General features: G+C 44.5%; 2 protein-coding genes across 3 annotated transcripts in view; both read left to right on the forward strand.

Moving 5' to 3' along the window:
• Window positions 1-1,826: 1,826 nt before the first annotated feature.
• On the forward strand, window positions 1,827-8,552 carry sbk3 (SH3 domain binding kinase family, member 3). Its single transcript, XM_063198786.1, has 4 exons — window positions 1,827-2,130; window positions 4,905-5,049; window positions 5,436-5,638; window positions 6,932-8,552. Exons 1-4 carry the CDS (start codon window positions 2,125-2,127, stop codon window positions 7,664-7,666), a joined length of 1,089 nt encoding a protein of 362 aa, XP_063054856.1. The 5' UTR covers window positions 1,827-2,124; the 3' UTR covers window positions 7,667-8,552.
• Window positions 8,553-18,944: 10,392 nt separating this feature from the next.
• mfap5 (microfibril associated protein 5) overlaps window positions 18,945-19,136 on the forward strand; it is a 4,387-nt gene continuing 4,195 nt past the window's right edge. Inside the window, exon 1 of one of the 2 annotated variants that reach the window (XM_063198024.1) lies at window positions 18,945-19,047. The gene's annotated coding sequence lies outside the window, so the exon portion shown is untranslated. The remainder of the gene's footprint in view (window positions 19,048-19,136) is intronic. The other variant, XM_063198025.1, reaches the window with a different exon arrangement.

Consider the following 19,136-nt stretch of genomic DNA (forward strand, 5'->3'; position numbering starts at 1 on the left):
AGCATGGGGGATATGTTTGTGTAGACTGTTAATAATTTTATTGCATTTTACAGAAATGTCACACCAAGGATGTCACACCGCAGGCCACATTTTCCCAAAAATGGCAAAAATTAGACGAAATTCCACGGACCACTATGAGCTTTATTTTTTTCTTTTTTTTCAAATTTTTCCCATCTTTTTTTCAGGAATTGGAAAAGCTTTTTTTTTTGCGTTACGCCCTTAAACGTCAACCACCCATATTCATGAAGAAAAACTGCCACCATTGCATTTTTTTTTAATTCAGGGTAGGCCTATTTTGTACCGTTAGGCCTAACCCTTCTTTGCTGGTGCTGAAATCATGCTATGGGTGCATATGCAATGCCCAGCTGCTGTGTGCCCTGTCAAGCCCTCTTATTTTAAAACAAGTTTGTGTCTTGTTTTTATGTTGGTTATTTATTCTTTAATTTTAGCCTGTTATTAAATGTCTTAAATAATAGCCTACACTGACTTTTTACTGTCGAGCACCTGACTGTTCTGTTAGTTGTCAATGACACTGGTCCGCATAGGCTTTTATGGTTCCATGACTAGTAACATTTCAGTTTTTACGTAACGGTGTCCTTTTTGTGTGAAGTAAGGTCGGGAAGGGAAGGGCCGATGCAGCTGTCATAGTGGCCAGGTTGTTGAAAGCGATGTCTCCCACTGGACAGGCGAGTGCCGCCAATATGGCAGTGTGGATGCATACGAGACAAGACTGGTGTCTCTGGTAATGACAACACTGTTTGCATTACATAACGCAACAGTGGCTGTGGCATTTATATGCACGGCTAAATATGAGGAGTTAGAAAGCTGAGGAGGGCCAGAGTGGCTGGATAGGTGTAAAGAGGGATACAGAGCGGGCTGGGAAACAGCAAACTTATGCCTCTTTTCCACTGCCGGTTTTCTGGTAGGCCTACAGCTCGACACAGCGCGACTCGGCCGCCACTTTTTGCTCTACGATTGAGCTGTGTCTGGCCTATTCGAAAAGCAAAAAGTGGTGGCCGAGTCGCGTTTTGTCGAGCTGTAGGCCTACCAGAAAACAGGCAGTGGTGGAAAAGAGGCATAAGGGCATCTTGGTCAAGCTTCAGCTTCGGTTTTGAGTATTGCCTTGATTGCCACTGAAATGCAAGCAGAAGAAAGAAAGATACTGTAGGCTATATGGGAGGAGGTTAATGATGCAAACAAAAAAATAAAAACACATCAGCCCTTGAGGGTGGCAGTGTTTTTTTAATGAAACATAGCTTAACCCCACTAACAAAATGATTACAAGTAACATCTCGAGAAGAGTCATAGCTAATAACTAGTAATGGCTTGTGGAAACATCTTCTTAGCTAATTTGAATGCTGCAAATCCAGAACCCCGAGCTGCTTATTACCAATGGAATCCTGTGCTGCGGAAAGAATGTAACGAGAAAAAGAAAGAGAGAGAGAGAGGGATGAAAAGGGGGAGGGGGATGGGGAGGGGTGAGAGAGGAGGAGGAGGTACTACTTGGAGTATAGGGGGATTAACATGCTGGAAAGATGAACGTAGAGAGGGAGGTCTCAGGAGGAATGCAGCAGGTTGATGGAGACAGACTAACTGACAGATTGGACACTCTAGCACGTAAAGGGAGAGGAGGGGGGCATGGGGGGAGAGGGAGGGGTAGGGAAGTCTGACATGCCAGGCAGTTGCAGTACATGCATATTTGCAGGGAAATCAAATGGAGCCCTTGGAGAGGGAGCGAGGGACAGGGACGGGTGTCAACAGAAGGGGAGGGGAGGGGAGGGGAGGGGCACGGGCACAATAGTGGGAGGCAGCGAGAGGGTGGCGAGCAGGGACACGATATTAAATATTGAGAGTCAGAGAGGACAGTCCAATCGGTCTGATATCATACCATGCAAGTGTGCGCTACCACATTGAGCGGACAGCCTAAAGTAGTTGACTGAGCAACGGTGTGCACATTTACTGAGGATCGTGAAGAACTTACAAGCTCAAAGGACTTTGAGACTGCAAAGTGAAGTGCTTTTGTTCGTGACTGCATATGGACAGGACCATCTAAACTTTTCACTCTACGCTAAGAGAGACACACAGCAATAACTGAAGCATTTTCTGTAAAGAAGAGTCAACAACATGACAGTAAGTAAGCTTCCATTTAGATATGAAATGAACTGAAAAGTAGAATGCATTTACAACTGTATGTACATAAACATCATTAGACATGTCTTTGAATGGTTTATTTCCCATAGTATTAAAATCACCTCTGCTGTTTGCACAACCTGAGCTTGTTTCAGAATGTTCCAAAAACACATTTGTTAAGATATCAGAAGGATGAACAGGTGGATAGTAATCTAAATAGATATTGTTACACCTTGTAAAAACTAATAAACAAATCTCTTGCATATTTGCTTCCATACAACTCGGTCCAGGAGGAGGTTTTAATACAAAAAGCCTGAGACATTTCCAACCATTTCAAAATTGATTCAATGAATGGCCAGCTACACTAACATGAAATGAATTGACACGCTCTGTGTCTAAGGAGAACAAATTTGCTAGAAGGATTGTCAGGTTTTAGCTTCTTAAAGAGTTCTTGACTAGTTTACTAGCCCATTGATGGGCGTTAATGGTATTGGCTCCTGTTGCATGTCATAAAAGCCCATTAGTGGCCCGTTGTCTCCTCCAAATGCCCCGCACATTGCAAGGAGCTCCAGTGACATGCCGGGGATTACTTCATAAACACCTCTGGATTACAGGGCCTTATTGTGAATGTCACTTACAGCTGGACAGCTGTAGAGTCAATCAGGAGCCTATACAGTATGTTATGTAATGTAAGACATATGAGGACCAGTGAGTATGGACTGTATAGGGCTTAACACGCTCAGAGCAGGTGGAAACAGACGGGGGCATCTTGGTTCTTTGGTAGTTTTGCCAGCTGCTATCACTAGTAGCAGACTGATGAAAGGTCTAGAGACCAAAAGCTTGCAGTAAAGTCAGTGTTATTTATTGCGCAGATCTGAGGTGTGCAGGTATTTTCCTTTTGACGTAGAAGTTCCACCGGAATCCTGCACCTTCACAACCGATGAGCAGTGACCCTTGACTTCACTGCTATCGCTAGTCTCACAATACAATAGAATGTATTCCAACAGTTCAGGCATAGATTACATGCATAAAGCCGAATTGAATGAATCCAAATGCTGAGGACTTGGAACATGCACTGTACCAATACATGTGGTGTGGCCTGCACGACCTCTCGTGGCAGGGTGCCAGATCCCCCTTCAAATACTGATAAGACAAGGAAAATCCCATGCTTCCAGGTAGTTTTCCATAGCAACTGCTATTGCAATACAGTGAGTAGCCTACGTGTCTACTGTACCTCCAGAGCTGTGACACTCAACAGCTTTGTACAATGTAAAAATGGCAAAGTTCCTCAAAGAACTTTTCAGTTGCACTGTGGGGGAACCTTGTCTAAGGAACCTCACACAATTGCAGCTGAGAATATCCTTGTAAACTGTAAACATTGCTCCAAGAACTTTCAATTGCACAGTGGGGGAACGTTGTCTGAGAAACCTAATATTTCTGGGAAGCTTCCTCTGAGAACTTTTTAGAGTTCTGCAGTTGCAACTAAAGGTTCCCCTCTGATGAACCTTTAATTAAGCCCCAACGTTCTATCAAGAACCAATTTGTCATGTGTTCAATAAATAATTGGTTGCTCCATAAATAATGAGATTAACCTTGAGCGTGTTGTTCTCTACTTGAAGTTCACCTATACAGTTCCAAAGAGAACGTTTAGGGGTTCCTCCACATTGACTGGAGACTTTTTACATTATTACATTACATTACATTGCATTGGGCAGCAGAGGCTTTTATTTGCCAAAGCGACTTACAATCGAGGACATAATCATAGCTGACATCACTAGTAGAAGCAAAGTGCACAGGAAATATAATAGAACAACAAGTGCAGATACTGAGGTTTTTTTTTTTTAAAGGCACATTAACACACGGTTAAATTAACTGTTGCAGGAACTTTTAAGTGTCAAACTGTAAATATTGTAGTGCTGATGCTCTTGCGCATGAAGCAACAAATCCAGAAAACCCCCTGCTGTTACAACATCCTGTAAGATGTTAGCTTTAGTAATGCAAGGGGTTGTTAACTGTGCAAGCAGGTGGAAACTTGACGAAAAAAAAATCTGTGACCAAAATATATGTGTAAATGAAGGAGTAAATTCGATTGTGTAACACCGAAAAGCAGACTGACGTGCTACTGACAAGGTCTATTTTGAGGGGCCGCCCGAGGACTGATGAAGATAGAGGTGTTAATAACCCCATCGTATTGTCTGGCTGTGCATCTGTTTCATGGAGCAGACATGAGAAGACATACGCTGGATACCGATATGTGCCAGTTAGCAAACATGTAATCCGTCCCTTATGTAAGCGAAACATATGCGCAGCGGGGTGTCTCGGGGTACGGCAGCTTTGACAGACGGACATCTGAGGACTCAATTTGGCAGCCGTCCAGAGTTGTTTGACACCTACAGTACCAAACCTGATCAATAACATTCACATGTCATAGAGGACGTAGTAGCTTCTAGAAATAAGTAATTTATTTCGGAGAGACAAAGTTACATTTGTATTAACTGATAAAGCCTCTGGCAAAGTCAAAGGTCAAAGTTAGCTTTAATGTCAAGTCTCTTCACCTGCACAGGTCGCACAAAGGAATTGAAATAGTGAGCAGCAGCGTAGTTCATTGTCCTTAATGCATCGAGACATAGATATGTCTATTTAATTTTGTATTCACTCACGTTGTAGATTTTGAGAGGTTGTATGATATACCTGCAAACTAAACTGTCTTGCAGCTGCAGCGGTGTGTGTGTCCATTGATAAGGCTGATGTGTGCTTGTTCTATTCTATTCTAGTCCGCCAAAGAGCAACTGGATGAGCTCTGCTATCTCACGGCTCAGTCCCTGACTACGCTCAAGACGTCAGAGCACTTCAAGCTTATCAAGCTTCTGGGACAGGGGTCGTACGGGAAAGTCATGCTGGCCGTGCACAAGAAAAGAGGTCTGTAACTCCTGCTCCTTGAAGATAACCACATTTGAACATGATGGCACAAAACACACGCATGCACGCACGAACGCACGCACACAGACACACAGACACACACACACCATCACATAGTTCAAAACATTTTGTGCAGAGGTGTCAATCCCAGATTCCCAGAAAGTAAAAAAGAGACCTGCCACAAATTTGATCCATCCAGCTCTTAATCAGCTGATTCTAATAAATACGTAAGACAGGTGAACCAGTTACTCAGTAAAAAGTCACCTGCGTTGGAAGGAACCCTTGCCAGGATTTTTACTTCTGGACTGGGTATTTGATGTCTTGTAAATTTTGTGACACGTTCTCATAGTTGACTTTTATTGGGGGGTTTTTTATTGGTCCATCAGGGACGCCCATGGCTCTGAAGTTCTTCCCTCGTGCGGGCACGTCCCTGCAGGCCTTCCTGCGGGAGTACAACCTCTCCCTCGCCTTCTGCACCCACCCGTCTCTCAACCGGGCCCTTGGCATCTTCTACTCCACGCCGGGCTACTATGTCTTTGCACAACAGGCTGGACTGTACGGCGACCTCTACGATGTCATTTTGTCAAAGGTCAGCAATCTGGGTGTTGTGTCCTGCACACTCCCAAAAGTCACTGCACACACAATAGAATGAAACACTTTTTTTTTTGCCCTCTCATATTTTATTCAGCGTCGCGATGTCGTACTAACTATGTTGTGCCCTTTAATAAAACACATGATACGCATTTCAAGGAATGTAGGCCTACCTGGTGCAATAAATGTACTAAACGAATAAATAACTAATAAATAATAAATGTATGAACTACCTGGTGCAAGTTTGCAAGATGCCTGCTAAAAAAGCAAAAAATGTCCTCTAATAGGCACAAAGTTGAAATTCTAGTCGTATGTTGAGGACCTTATAACTAGAGGTCATTGTCCTAGCCCTGGTTGTGCCTGTGAAGAAGAGATCATAGCACCTGCTCAGATATAATTTTGCACGAGGTGAAAGCAAAGAACACAGTGTCAATCTGCTTTGCACAGATGTTGCGTCATAGAAAACATACCCAATCTACTGCAAGCGCAAGTACTATTGAGCCAATTGCACAGTAGACTGCTTCTTTGACGTCATATACGGCATGTTTGGAGGTGACTGTGTGGACCTGGCAGAAGAGGGTCCAAAAATAGGCACGCGCGAGGTGCAGTGTGCGCCATTCAACCTGCAATGGAAACGCCAATTAGCTTGGCACAGCCTGATCTGACATGGGCAAATGAGTGCTAATGGAAAGGCACCCTCAAGTTTTATCTGACTGTGGCATTTCTTTGCCAGGTCCTCTTTGGCGACTGCCATGGCGTGTTCATGTTCACAGCACAGCTCATTCATCCACTCTGCCATCTTATCACTATCTCTGCCATGTTTATAAGTCACGAGCGAGGAAATCGCTTCGCTCTGCTATTATTCACACTTTTCTTGCCAACTCTCAAATATCGCCCGACATCTCCACTACCTTGAGAGAATTTTTAGGATAATTTGTCTTGTCATCAACCTATTGCAACTTAACACACTCAGTGTAGACTGCTGAGTTGATAGCAAACGCTGATACGGTATGATATGGTATTTCAGTCCTCTCTGTCTCTATGTGTTTCTCCATCTGTGGCTGTAGGCTGGATGAGGATTGTGTACTCGTATTGCATTTCAAACTTCTGTATCTATGTGTCTATCTGTTTCTGCCTCTGGAATGGCATAGGTGAGGAGTGTTTATGGTATTTTTTACATCTTTGTCTCTATGTGTTTCTCCATTTCTACCTCTAGGATGGCTTGGGTGAGGAGTGTATATGGTATTTCTGACTGCTCTGTGTCTATGTGTTTCTCAATTTCCAATTCTAGGATGGCTTGGGTGAGGAGTGCACTCAGAGAGTGATGTCTCAGCTCAGCGGGGCCGTGTCCCACCTCCACTCCCTGGGCTTCGTGCACCGCGACATCAAACCGGAGAACGTCTTCCTGTGTGACGCCAAGTGCCGCTGGGTGAAGCTGGGCGACTTTGGCCTGGTGAAGCCGCGGGGCTCGGAAGTCTACGCCGTGTGGTACGACTCGCCCTTCTGCGTGCCCGAGGTAGCCGAGGCCAAGCGGCTGAAGAAGAAGAGTGAAGAGGAAGAGGAGAAGGAGGAGGAGGAGGAGGAAGAGGAGTTTTGCATAACCGTGGAGCCCAGTTTGGACAGCTGGGCCCTGGGCGTGCTGGTCTTCTGCCTCCTGACTAGCTGCTTTCCCTGGGAGGAGAGCACCAAGGACGATGCCTCCTACCGAGCCTTCAAGAGGTGGTTCGACCACATGGCAGAGAGGAGCGCGGAGGTGGGGGAAGACATTGACTGCTACGAGCGCATCGCGCCGTTCTTTTCCCATTTCAGCCCACTCGCCCTGTCCCTCTTCAGGCAACTATTGAACCCAGAGCCCACGCTGAGGGCAGCGGTGGACGAGATCCCAGGCTACCTGGGTGGGCCCTGGCTCCTAGAGACTGAGAAGGAGGAGAAGAGGAAAGCCGAGCAGGCCCAGATGGAGGCCAGGAAAGTATCAGTTGGAGGGGTCATCCAGGAGAAGGAACGGGAGGGCAGAGGAGAAAGATAAATGGTTTACTCTACTATATATAGTGTTATTTATTGTCTCGTGCGGTGTGTAGGAATTATTGTATAGGCTGAGATGACAAGAAACAAACAGACGGAGATGTATAAACAAATGAGTTTATTTGTAAAACGGTGTATCTCCATTTTGTATAATGTTGGGAAATTGTCATTTTTGTATTGGGCATACCATTGCATTGCATTGCGAAATGCATTTTACATACTAGGTTTAAAAAGTATGTTCTCCAAATATTTGAATGGCAAGAATTCACACATAGTCATTTCTGATAATAAAATGCAAAAGTCAAGAATGGTGGATACACCGTTTTGCAACAAAACTCTTCAAATGTACATGTAGCAAGTGAATACTGAATAATAGCCTTGTGTAAAGTTGCTGAGTGGAACTTTATTGTATATATTTTTATTCAAACCATTATGCCATGTTCCCATGCAGAAAGCGAGGACAGAATTGAGGAGTTTACTTGACATTACTTTACTTAATCGTCCGGAGAACCATGATGTGCTGAATTGGACAAACTGTGTATGGCATGTGACCTGTAGGCTTGGGTTAGACCTGGTCTCTTGGGTTAGTCCCAAATCACCATCTGTAGCTTTCCCCTGCCTTATAAAAATGACATGTATCTTAGTCTCTAGTTTTTATAGAGATGGATATAGTATACTTCATCAGAAAACACTTTAACTAGTTTGGGTAACCGGGACTGATATCACGTGTATACAGAAATAAATATAGGTCAGGTGAGAACTGCTGTAAGATGATGCTTTCTTACAACTCTACCTCAGTTGTTTGGCTTGGGGAACTGTCTGTGTATATGTGGATGTGTTATTTTGTTTTTTAAATATTGTGATACAATAAATATATTTTATTTATATAACATTGTCCCTGTCATTTCTTATCATTTCAACACATGGACTTCTTGGCTTCAGGAATTTGAAATCCTGCCACATATCTCTCCTGCTTGTGATTGGTAGCTGACCCACACCTGTTTATTGGCCCGTGTGCCTGTGGGGATCAGTTGGTACCAATTAGCATTGGATCAAATATGTGCCAGGGTTTTTAGTTTCTGAAGTGAGATATATCTTTCACATCAGAAACTAAAACCCCCTACCACGTATTTGGCTGATAAATCAGGTTAGGGATTTCCACCTCAGTAGATCAATGACCAGGCAGTAATAACAACAGCTGGCAAAGTCTAAGAATACAGTTGCATATTTTTCCATCAAGCAAGATATTGGCAGATCTGTACCCTAAGTTATGTCCAAAGATTTGTACAAAAAGTGTGCTTTTTATGTTTTTAAGTTGCAAGAATAAAAAAAACAACAAAACAAAGCTGCTTTGAATAATGCAGTAAAATAAACACGTCCTGTCACCATATTGTCAATATCTAGTGTATATACCGTAGCTTCAAATACCTATTCACTTAATGTGGTGTCTCATTGAAGAACTTTGGAAAAAAAATAGTGTCTCCCCAACTCCACCTCTAACACTGTGAGGCCCATGCTGGCCCAGGCAGAGGGCTTTATAAATAGTCCCTCTTCATCAGTTTGCTCTGTCGCATACATCAACACCTTCCTGTCCTCTCCGTGGCCTCTCTCTCTCTCTCTCTCTCTCTCTCTCTCTCTCTCTCTCTCTCTCTCTCTCTCTCTCTCTCTCTCTCTCTCTCTCGCACTCTCTCTCTCTCTCTCTCTCTCTCTCTCTCACACACTTTCTCTGTCTCTCGCTCTCTCTACCTCTCTCTCTATTCCTGTCCCCCTCTCTCCCTCACACCCTTTGCTCTCTCTCTCTCTCTCTCTCTCTCTCTCTCTCTCTCTCTCTCTCTCTCTCTCACTCTCTCTCTGTCTCTCGCACTCTCTACCTCTCTCTCTCTATTCCTGTCCCCCTCTCTGCCTCACACCCTTTGCTCTCTCTCTCTCTCTCTCTCTCTCTCTCTCTCTCTCTCTCTCTCTCTCTCTCTCTCTCTCTCTCTCTCTCTCTCTCTCTCTCTCTCTCTCTCTCTCTCCCTATGTCTGACACTACTACACTACTACTCAGCACCAGCTAAGCAATACTTCGTGGACCTGATTAACATGAAACCCAATCACCCAACCACAGTACCTGCACTTGTCGTTTCCCAACCGACCGCACGCACACACACACACACACACACACACACACACACACACACACACACACACACACACACACACACACACACACACAACACACACACACACATACACACACACACACACACACACACACACACACACACAAAACACACACACACATAACACACGCCACACACAACACACGCACACACAACACACACATAACACACACATAACACACGCCACACACAACACACGCACACGCAACACACGCACACACAACACACGCACACACAACACACGCACACACACACACACACACACACACACACACACACACACACACACACACACACACACACACACACACACACACACACACACACACACACACACACACACACACAGAGCGTCCACTGTCCCCTTTTTGTTTTCCCCTTTTGTCTCTTCCCGTAATCTGCACAGCTGTGATGGGAGCAGCTGTGTGTGTGTTCATACTGTACATGTGCTGAGTGTGTGCCCTATGCATGTGATATGATTGCATGCTCTCCAACACTTTCACTGATCCCCTCTCCCAGTCCCCGGTCGCACCCTCCGCACCCCCCCTTTGATCCTTTATTGTTGTTTGGCTGGAGGGCTCTGCTCCTAGGATACAAGGCAACAGAAGTCATGGGCACAGAGTGTATGTGTGCGTGCACTGCAGAGTGTGTATGTGTTTGTGTGGGTGGGTGAGTGATTGCAGGGGAAGCTGACAGGCGGGGGAAACCAGGTATGTTGTCTGGAGACCAGGGAGAGGAGGGGCCCAGAATTGGGTCCTTACTCCATTGTATGTATTAGGTGGGGGGCCCTTTCAGATGACTTTGTCCTGGGCCCGGCCCGGCCCGGTGAGTGGGTGGTGTGTGTGTGTGCGTGTGCCAATGTACAAATCAGTGAGGGCGGGTGGGAGAGATGGACCACGTGTATTTATCCACTTGTGATGACTACTGGACGCCGTTTGACAAATCGAAACAGATGCAGGGCAGGGGGGAAAAACCGGACAGTGCCAAACCAAAGACGCTGAACCATGCACAAAGAACGTCAGATAGCTGTCAGGCAGGCAGGCAGATGCTCAGGACAACGACCTGCCGCAGATCGAGATGGAGTGACAGCCTGACTGAAAGACAGACCCGTGGACCTGCGCCAGGGGACAGGGTGCCTCGCTCGGCAAGCTGTGTCTGGCAGAAATGTTATTGACCAACATTATAAGGGTTCTAGAAGTTTACAACAGGGGCTGGAGCCTTAGCGTCTAGCAGCTCCACTTGTGATTCTCGATATAATATTTCATGATGATGAGCCACTTATCCAAGTTCAATGCTCGCAATGCAACATGAACTGGACAAAGAGCCCGTGATAAGTTTAAAAGGTTGTACGAATTAAAGTAAATCCAGGGTATCAAGAAATGATGAGGATTTAATTTAATATACTGCTTGTTTGAATATCCCTCAGAGAACTTGTAGAGGTTCTTCCACAGGGTCAAACTGGAGAACCTCAAAAGGTTATTTGAGGATTTATTACTATGGCCAGTGTTTCCCATATACTGAGGAAACTATGGCGCACCGCCATAGTTCAAATTTGGCTGCCATAGTTTCCAAAAATGTAAAAAAAAATTATGGTTTTTTTGTATTTATTTTTTTTAAACGATTTCTGTTTTTTTAAAAACGATTTGAAAAACGATTTCCTTCGCATTTTCCTCCTGGAGTAAAAACATCCTATAGAGAAAACCATGAGTGCTTGAAAGACGGAGGGATCAAAAGCCTAGTCAAGTTGTTGTAGTTGGTTTGGGGGCAATAAAAAACCTTCAGAGAAGGCAGAGAAGGGACAGTTGGGATGAGTTTACTGACACTCCCCAGGCTTTGTTTTACAGTTGTATGATAATGAGTTAGGCGACAGGCCTTCATTGGCACAGCAGAGGAGACATCGGCTGCATATAGGAATGAATGCGAATATAGACATAAATGTGTAATATATTGTTCAGCCATTTTACTGGGAGGAATTTTGAAAAACTGGCCTTGTGACCAGCACCCCTCATGTAGAATGATGTATGTGTGTGGGGAAAAATGCAAAGCCTACTCTCTTAGACCGTTTTTGTCTGTGCGTTAACAATTTCACAGTGCTTCTAAATTCTTATCTGTGCTCCTTTCATTGCATAGACCCCTGCTTGAGGGGTAATTTCTAATAATAATAAAAATAAAAAAAAACAACCAACAAAAAAAACGCTGCCCCCATAGTTTCCAAAATTTCTGTAGGAAACACACTGTATGGCTTATCCATGTTTTTTTGGGTAACCATGAGAACCGGGTTTCCTGACTAACCATGGATCATGGTTATTCATGGTTTCCATGTTTTTTTGAGAATGGTTTGTCTCTATGGTTTAACACAAACCATGCTCACAAAACCATGGTTAATTGTGGGGTTCATGGTCACCCAAAAACATGAAAATTTGTTCGCAGCTGTGGTGTGATGTTTAGGGAGTTGGTCCTGAATATCACAGAGTTGCAGGTTTGAAAATCCCACCCTTACCTCTCCCTACACCTCCATCCATGACTGAAGTGCCCTTGAGCAGGGGTTTTCAACCTTTTTCAACTTGGGGCCCACTTGAAATTTTCAAAAGCTTTTGGGGCCCACCTCTGACCCAATAAAGCATAAAACTCGAATAAATTAACAACACGCACACGCACAAAAACATTATTTTGAATTTTAGAAAATGATTTCAAGGCCCACTTGTAATGCCTTCAGGGCCCACAGTTTGAGAATCACTGCCCTTGCGCAAATAATCTAACCCCACATTGCTCCAAGGACTGTCAACAATATCTTTGGTGGATAAGAAAAGCAGCTAAGTGTAGCAGCTAAGTGTAATTTAATGAATAATTATAAACTGTGGTAAAACCATGGTTAGTTTTCAGAGTAAAACCATGGTTAATTTTATAGTCAAACCATAGTCAAACCAAAAACCGTGCCAAACCATGCTGAAAAAAACTAGAAATAGTGGTTGACCATGGTCGATTTTCATGAGGGAAGTTCCAAATCTCAAGGGATGATTTAATCTCTTTGTGCCCACATGAATTTTGGAACTTATGTGTGTGTCTTTAGGTTGCCATGACAGGGCCTGGATAGAGAGATCACTGTATGGAAAGGTAAACAAACGCCAGACAACAGATGCAGGTAAATAAAATATTTCTGGCAACAGAAAGCTGATACACCCCATTATATTTTAAGTAGGCAATGATCTGTTCCGTCTGATATGTCATGTTCGATGCCAGGTGAGTTATAGCTTAAGACCACGGAGCATTAATCAGAAATCTTTTAACGGTTTGAATCACGGACATTTGAGATCTTGTTAAGAGACTCCATTAATCACATTTACAAGGAGAAAGTTGATGTGCAAGTTGACGAAAATAGAAATGAATGTATTCTGACATAATTTTATGTATTAGTGTGTGCCTGTAAGACTGCACAAGAGTACAGTATGTGTTTGACTTGAAGCTTTAGAATGAAGAAGAAACCAAACTCCCTGCTTGTTCTGCTGCACTGTACTACTGCCGGATATCAAATTAAAGTTCACTGGAGCAGATCACAGATGGTGGCATTGGCGGAGGGTTATAAAAGCTTCATATGGACGGAATGTCGGGATAGCCTACTGGCCAGTAGTGGACAGCAGAGACGGGGTTGGCCAAGAAGGACAAATATGTCCCAGCTAATAAACGGTCTGGCAGTTATCCAGTGTTTATGGGTTGGCATTCATTCATCCCCTTCCCCTCCCTACCCGGCTGACCCATCAAGATCTCTGTCTACCTTAGTCTTTCTCAACGGGGGCTGTACAGCCCCCCAGGGGGCATTGGGGAGCCCTAGGGGGGGCATTGAGAAAGATACACGTGAGGGAGGGTGGTGCTTAGCTGTCATTGGGGTGCATTCGTCTATTTTATATGTTAATGTTAAGAGGGGTGTTGGCAGGCTTATGATGAGGTCAAGGGGGCGTTGGGAGACTCATGATCAGGTACAGGGGGCGTTTTTTCAAAAAAAGGTTGAGAACCAGTGGTCTACCCCCTAAACGAGGCCTTGCAGGAGCATTTGTGCAGCCGGCCAGGCTAAGGTCCTGCGCCTCTCTCTTCCTCCCTCTCCCTCTCTCTCCTTCCTTCTCTCACTATGCAATAAGCATACAGTAGCCTATGGAAATTGCTATTATGTAACCATGATTTTTGGAAATGCTGTGTCCAAGGCTGCCCTATAGATCACGTATAACCACTGACAGAAGCCAAGCCTCCATCAGTGCTTAGACTAATGTAATTTAACACCATTGGAAGGGCAGTTTCAGTGCTGTGGTTGGAAAGAAACCTGGCAGCTACAATATGTGCCATGTGTTGGCTGTTAAATAGATACTTGTTAAGAATATATTATGTTGAGAAGATATTTTTAAATAAAACCGGGTGGCTCAGTGCCAAAGGGTCAATTCTGATCCTCCAGCAGCACCATCTTGAGAGTTGATCACGTTGAATGTGTTGACCCCCAGAATTTAATCAGTTCACCTACCTATTGCAGAGTATGAGCACACACGATTTGGTGCAATTCTGGCCACCCAATCAAAAGTCCCAACGCAAACAAAAAGTCGTCCATCTTGAAAGACTGACATTTTTTTGGAAGTGTTGGCCCGCAAAAAAAACAACAACATTTATTTCATTTGCCTATTATTGAGTGTTAGCAGTACACAAGATTTGGTGCAAAACCTGTTAAAAAATCCGTGTTGGACGGTCTTCTGATGGACACATGGACAAGCACGTTCAGGCATAAAGAGGACAGTACAGCATCAGCGCAGCCTCCTGCACGGCATGCTTGTTGGGGGAAGGTACAGTATAATTATCTGTCCAATAGGGTAAATGACATATTCGTCTGTAGTTATTCTAAGTGAAAAGAGAAGTCCGCGACACTGCTTGTCTATTGTGTATCATTTTGCCTGATGAAGACCTGAAGGTCGAAACGTTGCTCGATTAAATACACAATAGACAAGCAGTGTCGCGGACTTCTCTTTTCACTTGGATTTACTCTCATTGTCCTGCACCTGGCCTATCGGGTGGGATGTGCACACATCTACTCCTCTGAACTGTAGTCTGGTTCTCACCAGACCTCTGTGTGTGTGTAGCTCTGCAGACCCCTGGTGGATCTCCAACACACACATACGGTCTGGGAGGCCATACCAGGATTCTATTTCTCCAGTCAAAAAATAATCTGCGCATTTATTTCTTCGATATCAGTGGCAGCTCGCAGGACCGAGGAGTCGCAGGACAGACCATAGAATATATTGACACTTTAGAGATCAGCAGAAAACGCTATTGAAGGTATTTGTTGGTGGCGAGGACAGGAAGAATGATGGATAAAGCCATGCTTTCTGAAGGCAGAGGCAACACATGCTCTCCCAGACCAAGTAGTGGAGCTCACGAAGCTGGGTGGAACTACAGGTCTGGTGAAAGCCAGGCAATAGTTATTCGATTAAGGCTCTTACTGCAGCTGTTAGCAAAGACATGAGAAAGGCACCAGTCTCTAGTGATTACTTTTACTGTTTTCAGGCCGACCAGGGCTGTGTTTCCAAAAAACTCCCCCCAAAAAAGTACTTACGCCTAAGGTACATCTAAAGCTTAGGCTCCTCCTGCAACTGCAGCCTACGCATACAAACCAGACACCCACATACTTTTTCTCAGCACAGAAAGTAGGAGTACACTTTTAACATGCAAAGTACACTTCAGTCATGTTTCTATTATACTCAACTGCACTTCTTTACCTGTGTAGGTACACAAACGGAATTACATCTTGGAGGTCAAGGCAGGTTAGCGAATATAGTGAAGGTCAGACATAACATATGATAGACCAAGGTTATGATATGTATGTCAGACACAACATTTTCAAGTAGCCTATGCTGACCACCTGCAGCCCACCCCACCCCCCTCCACCCACACACCAACACACACACACACACAACCCGATGAACTCTAGGTCACGAGACTGAAATGGCCATACCATAAATCAGTTCTTGGAGCTTTTGTGGCGTGACATGGACATGTTGAACCTTGCTGTGTGAGATGGAGCATTGCGTTGAAAGAAAGACAAAAGAACTCATTGTGGATTTTAGAACGTGGAGACACACCCATCAGAACGTGGTCATACATGGGGAAGACATTGAGGTTGTGAAAAACTATAAATATTTGGGAACTGTAATAGATGACAAATTAACTTGGAGCTGTAACACCGATACTATTTACAAAAAGGGAATGCAGAGACTGTTCTTCATGCGAAAGCTAAGGCACTTTAAAGTGGATAGGGATATGATGTGAGTTTTTTGTATCATTCTTTTGTTGAGAGCATTTTATGTTTCTGTTCTGTTGTAAATAAAAATAAGCTTCATAAGATAATCAACATGGCCAGCAAGATTGCTTGCCAGCCACTAAATAGCATGGCCATGACTGTTGAAGCAAGGGTGGTAAAGAAGGCAAACACCATATGTGAGGATCTCTCACACCCCTTACAGCAAACATATGAGTTGTTGCCCTCAGGTAGGAGGTTTAGGATGCCTTCATTTAAGACAAACAGAGCCCGCCGATCATTTATACCTACTAGTATATCCATGTTAAATAAGACAACTGTAACTTGATAGCACATTGCACTTTGGTACTGAATAACTGCACTTTACTGTGCTTCAGTTGGGTTTTTTTCGTAAACCTGTCTTCTTGTCCTATAGAGGGGGTTGTGTTTGTCTATTGTGTTCTTGTTTGTTGTAATGTCTTTGTAATTGTATCAGATGCACTGAAAATGGCACAGAACAATTTTCCAAATGGACAAATAAACTATCTATCTATCTTGTATAAAAACAAAGTTGTTCTTGAAAGTTTTGTATTTGCTGTTGAACCAGGGCACATTTTTTTTCTCCTAGAAATCACATGGTTACAAATGTCACAAGTTTCACCCTTTCACCTCAAAGTCCTCAACGAAAATTTCACCGAGACAAACAGCACTGTCATCAGTTCAATAATTTCTCGAAAACATGTTTGCGTAATAGCAATATCCACACTACAGGTCAATATGTTCTCCACAAACCTATTGGTCCGTGACGCATAGTGGTGTGCGGGTCAGCTTGATAATTCGCACCCTCTACTTCTGCCTATCTCCATTACTCAGAATGTCATCAGGTCGGACGGTCACACCTCTCTCTCCATCAACCTTGTCAGCAGGGCCGGATTAACGCCCAGGCTAGATATGGCTGCAGCCTAGGGGCCCCCACCTGCCAAGGGGCCCCCTGATTGGCTAAAAGTGGAAAATCGTAGAATTGTGAAAAGATGCAATTATTGAAAAATCCATCTGTCGTGTGGAGTGCAGTTAGTAGACATGTTATCCTTAATTTCCAACTCGTAACAATGACACTGTGTATATAAACTTGTCACGAAATTCGCCCTCCTGTGTAGTAACCTGTAGCCTGGGGGCCCCAGGTTATATTTAATCTGGCCCTGCTTGTCAGGCCACAACACTTTTCTGTCCTTGCCGCAGCATGGACGCCCCCTGTAGCCTCGATATGTCAGGCTCCATGATGAGTGAGCCCCTCCCGAAATGGCATCTAGGCCAGTGACTCTCAATCTGTGGGCCGGTGCTCCTGTGCTTGGCCCTCCTGAGTGTATTCCACGTGGGCCTTGAAATCATTTTCAAAAAAACAAAATAATGTGTGTGTGTGTGTGTGTGTGTGTGTGTGTGTGTGTGTGTGTGTGTGTGTGTGTGTGTGTGTGTGTGTGTGTGTGTGTGTGTGTGTGTGTGTGTGTGTGTGTGTGTGTGTGTGTGTGTGTGTGTGTCGCTGTTGACTTGTTTATTTATTTGAGTTGTATTGTTTATTGGGTCAGAGGTGAGCCCAGAACAGTCGGGTGCCAAGTTGGAAAAGGTCGGGAGGCCCGGATCTACTGTAGGCGGACCGAACAGCACTCCAAAATTCCACTTCAGCCACCGCCAGTGACTCCGCATGCGTGGCACAGCACAATTTATATATGACAAATTCACAGGGAGAATCTAGCCGTGACTGGGGTTCTCTCCGTTCCATACCCTCTTTCCACGATCAAAGGGAAGTGCGTAGACGTGCGGCAGCGTGACATGCACATTCTTTAGATGGCGTCCAAGAAAAGAGCAGCCTCTTTATTCTCACTGGTCCATGCAGGAAAGGGCCTTGGTCTCACCGGACCGCATGTCGCCCCAGGGTGTCAGGTTACTCCGTTGTCTGCTGGCTTAATCTTTGCTGCCATCTTTTTTATTTTTTATTGATATGCCATTTGCACGTGTCATTAGAAAGTAGGTCAGGATGAGCGTGTTTGGCAAACACCGTTTGCAACGTGCATAGCCAGTGCCCACTGGCACAAGTACACCCACACACAGCGACACAGGTGACCTTTTAAGGTACCTGAGGAAGACTGATGGCAGACATTCTTGCCACTCACCACCTCACTCATCCAAACCTTAAAGCCAGCACTATCTGGCTCCACTTTAAGGATGTGCTGTCCCTGAGGTGCTGGCTCCCTCTAGTGGACAGGGTAATATGGACCCCCGGGGGTCGCTCTCAGCCTGGCATCCCATCCGCCACACAGTAGATTTACAAGGGGCTTATGAGCTTTGCCTGAAATTGCTGTACAACTGCTGGGCATCATTTGTGTGCATTATAGGAATGACACATTGACAGGGTTTTGGAAAGTGAAGCTGTGGGAAAGAATCCTCGACCCACTTGTGTGTCTTTATTAATAGAGGATTTAGACAAATGTTAAACAAATGCCTCGCTGAGTCATAACAGTGGCACAAGATTATGGATCGGCTTCTTTTTTGACATTGTGACTGCTGTACATGAAAAAGCTATACTCTGAAAAACCTGAAACATGATCACATCTGTTTCAAAACTGCAGAACTGTAGCAAAGCACATGTGTTCCTGCTGTATCCCTTAGATTGGGGAGAGATTCTGCATTCTCCGACGTTTTCCCCAGATGAATTAGGACACGTCTGGAGTCCCTATACTCCCCTTAAATCATGCTGCAGACTGATCTGGAGAAGGGGGGGGGGGGGGTGAGAGAGAGAGAGAAAGAAAGGGGGAGTTTAATGGGAGGGAGTGTAAGAAGGGAGAGGAGGAAGAAGGGTGGGAGAAGAGGAAGGAGGAGAAAGAAACAGAGGGGAAGAAGAGAAAAGACAAAAGAGTCAGAAAACAAAAGGGACTGCCAGTGGAGAGAGAACAGTTGTGAGTATGTGGAAAGTTTTACTTGCATTGTGCTCAATAAGTCAGATATGCTGTAGAGCTTTGTTTTGATGTACTCTAGAGATCATGATGAAA

This window comes from Engraulis encrasicolus, chromosome 5 (assembly GCF_034702125.1).
Source record: "Engraulis encrasicolus isolate BLACKSEA-1 chromosome 5, IST_EnEncr_1.0, whole genome shotgun sequence".
Classification (NCBI taxonomy): domain Eukaryota; kingdom Metazoa; phylum Chordata; class Actinopteri; order Clupeiformes; family Engraulidae; genus Engraulis; species Engraulis encrasicolus.

Bases quoted from the DNA above. Each gene is read 5' to 3' on its own strand.
- sbk3 (XM_063198786.1), top strand. The intron at 5,050-5,435 runs GTCTGTAACTCC...TTGGTCCATCAG, and splicing joins GGCCGTGCACAAGAAAAGAG to GGACGCCCATGGCTCTGAAG. The intron at 5,639-6,931 runs GTCAGCAATCTG...TTCCAATTCTAG, and splicing joins ACGATGTCATTTTGTCAAAG to GATGGCTTGGGTGAGGAGTG.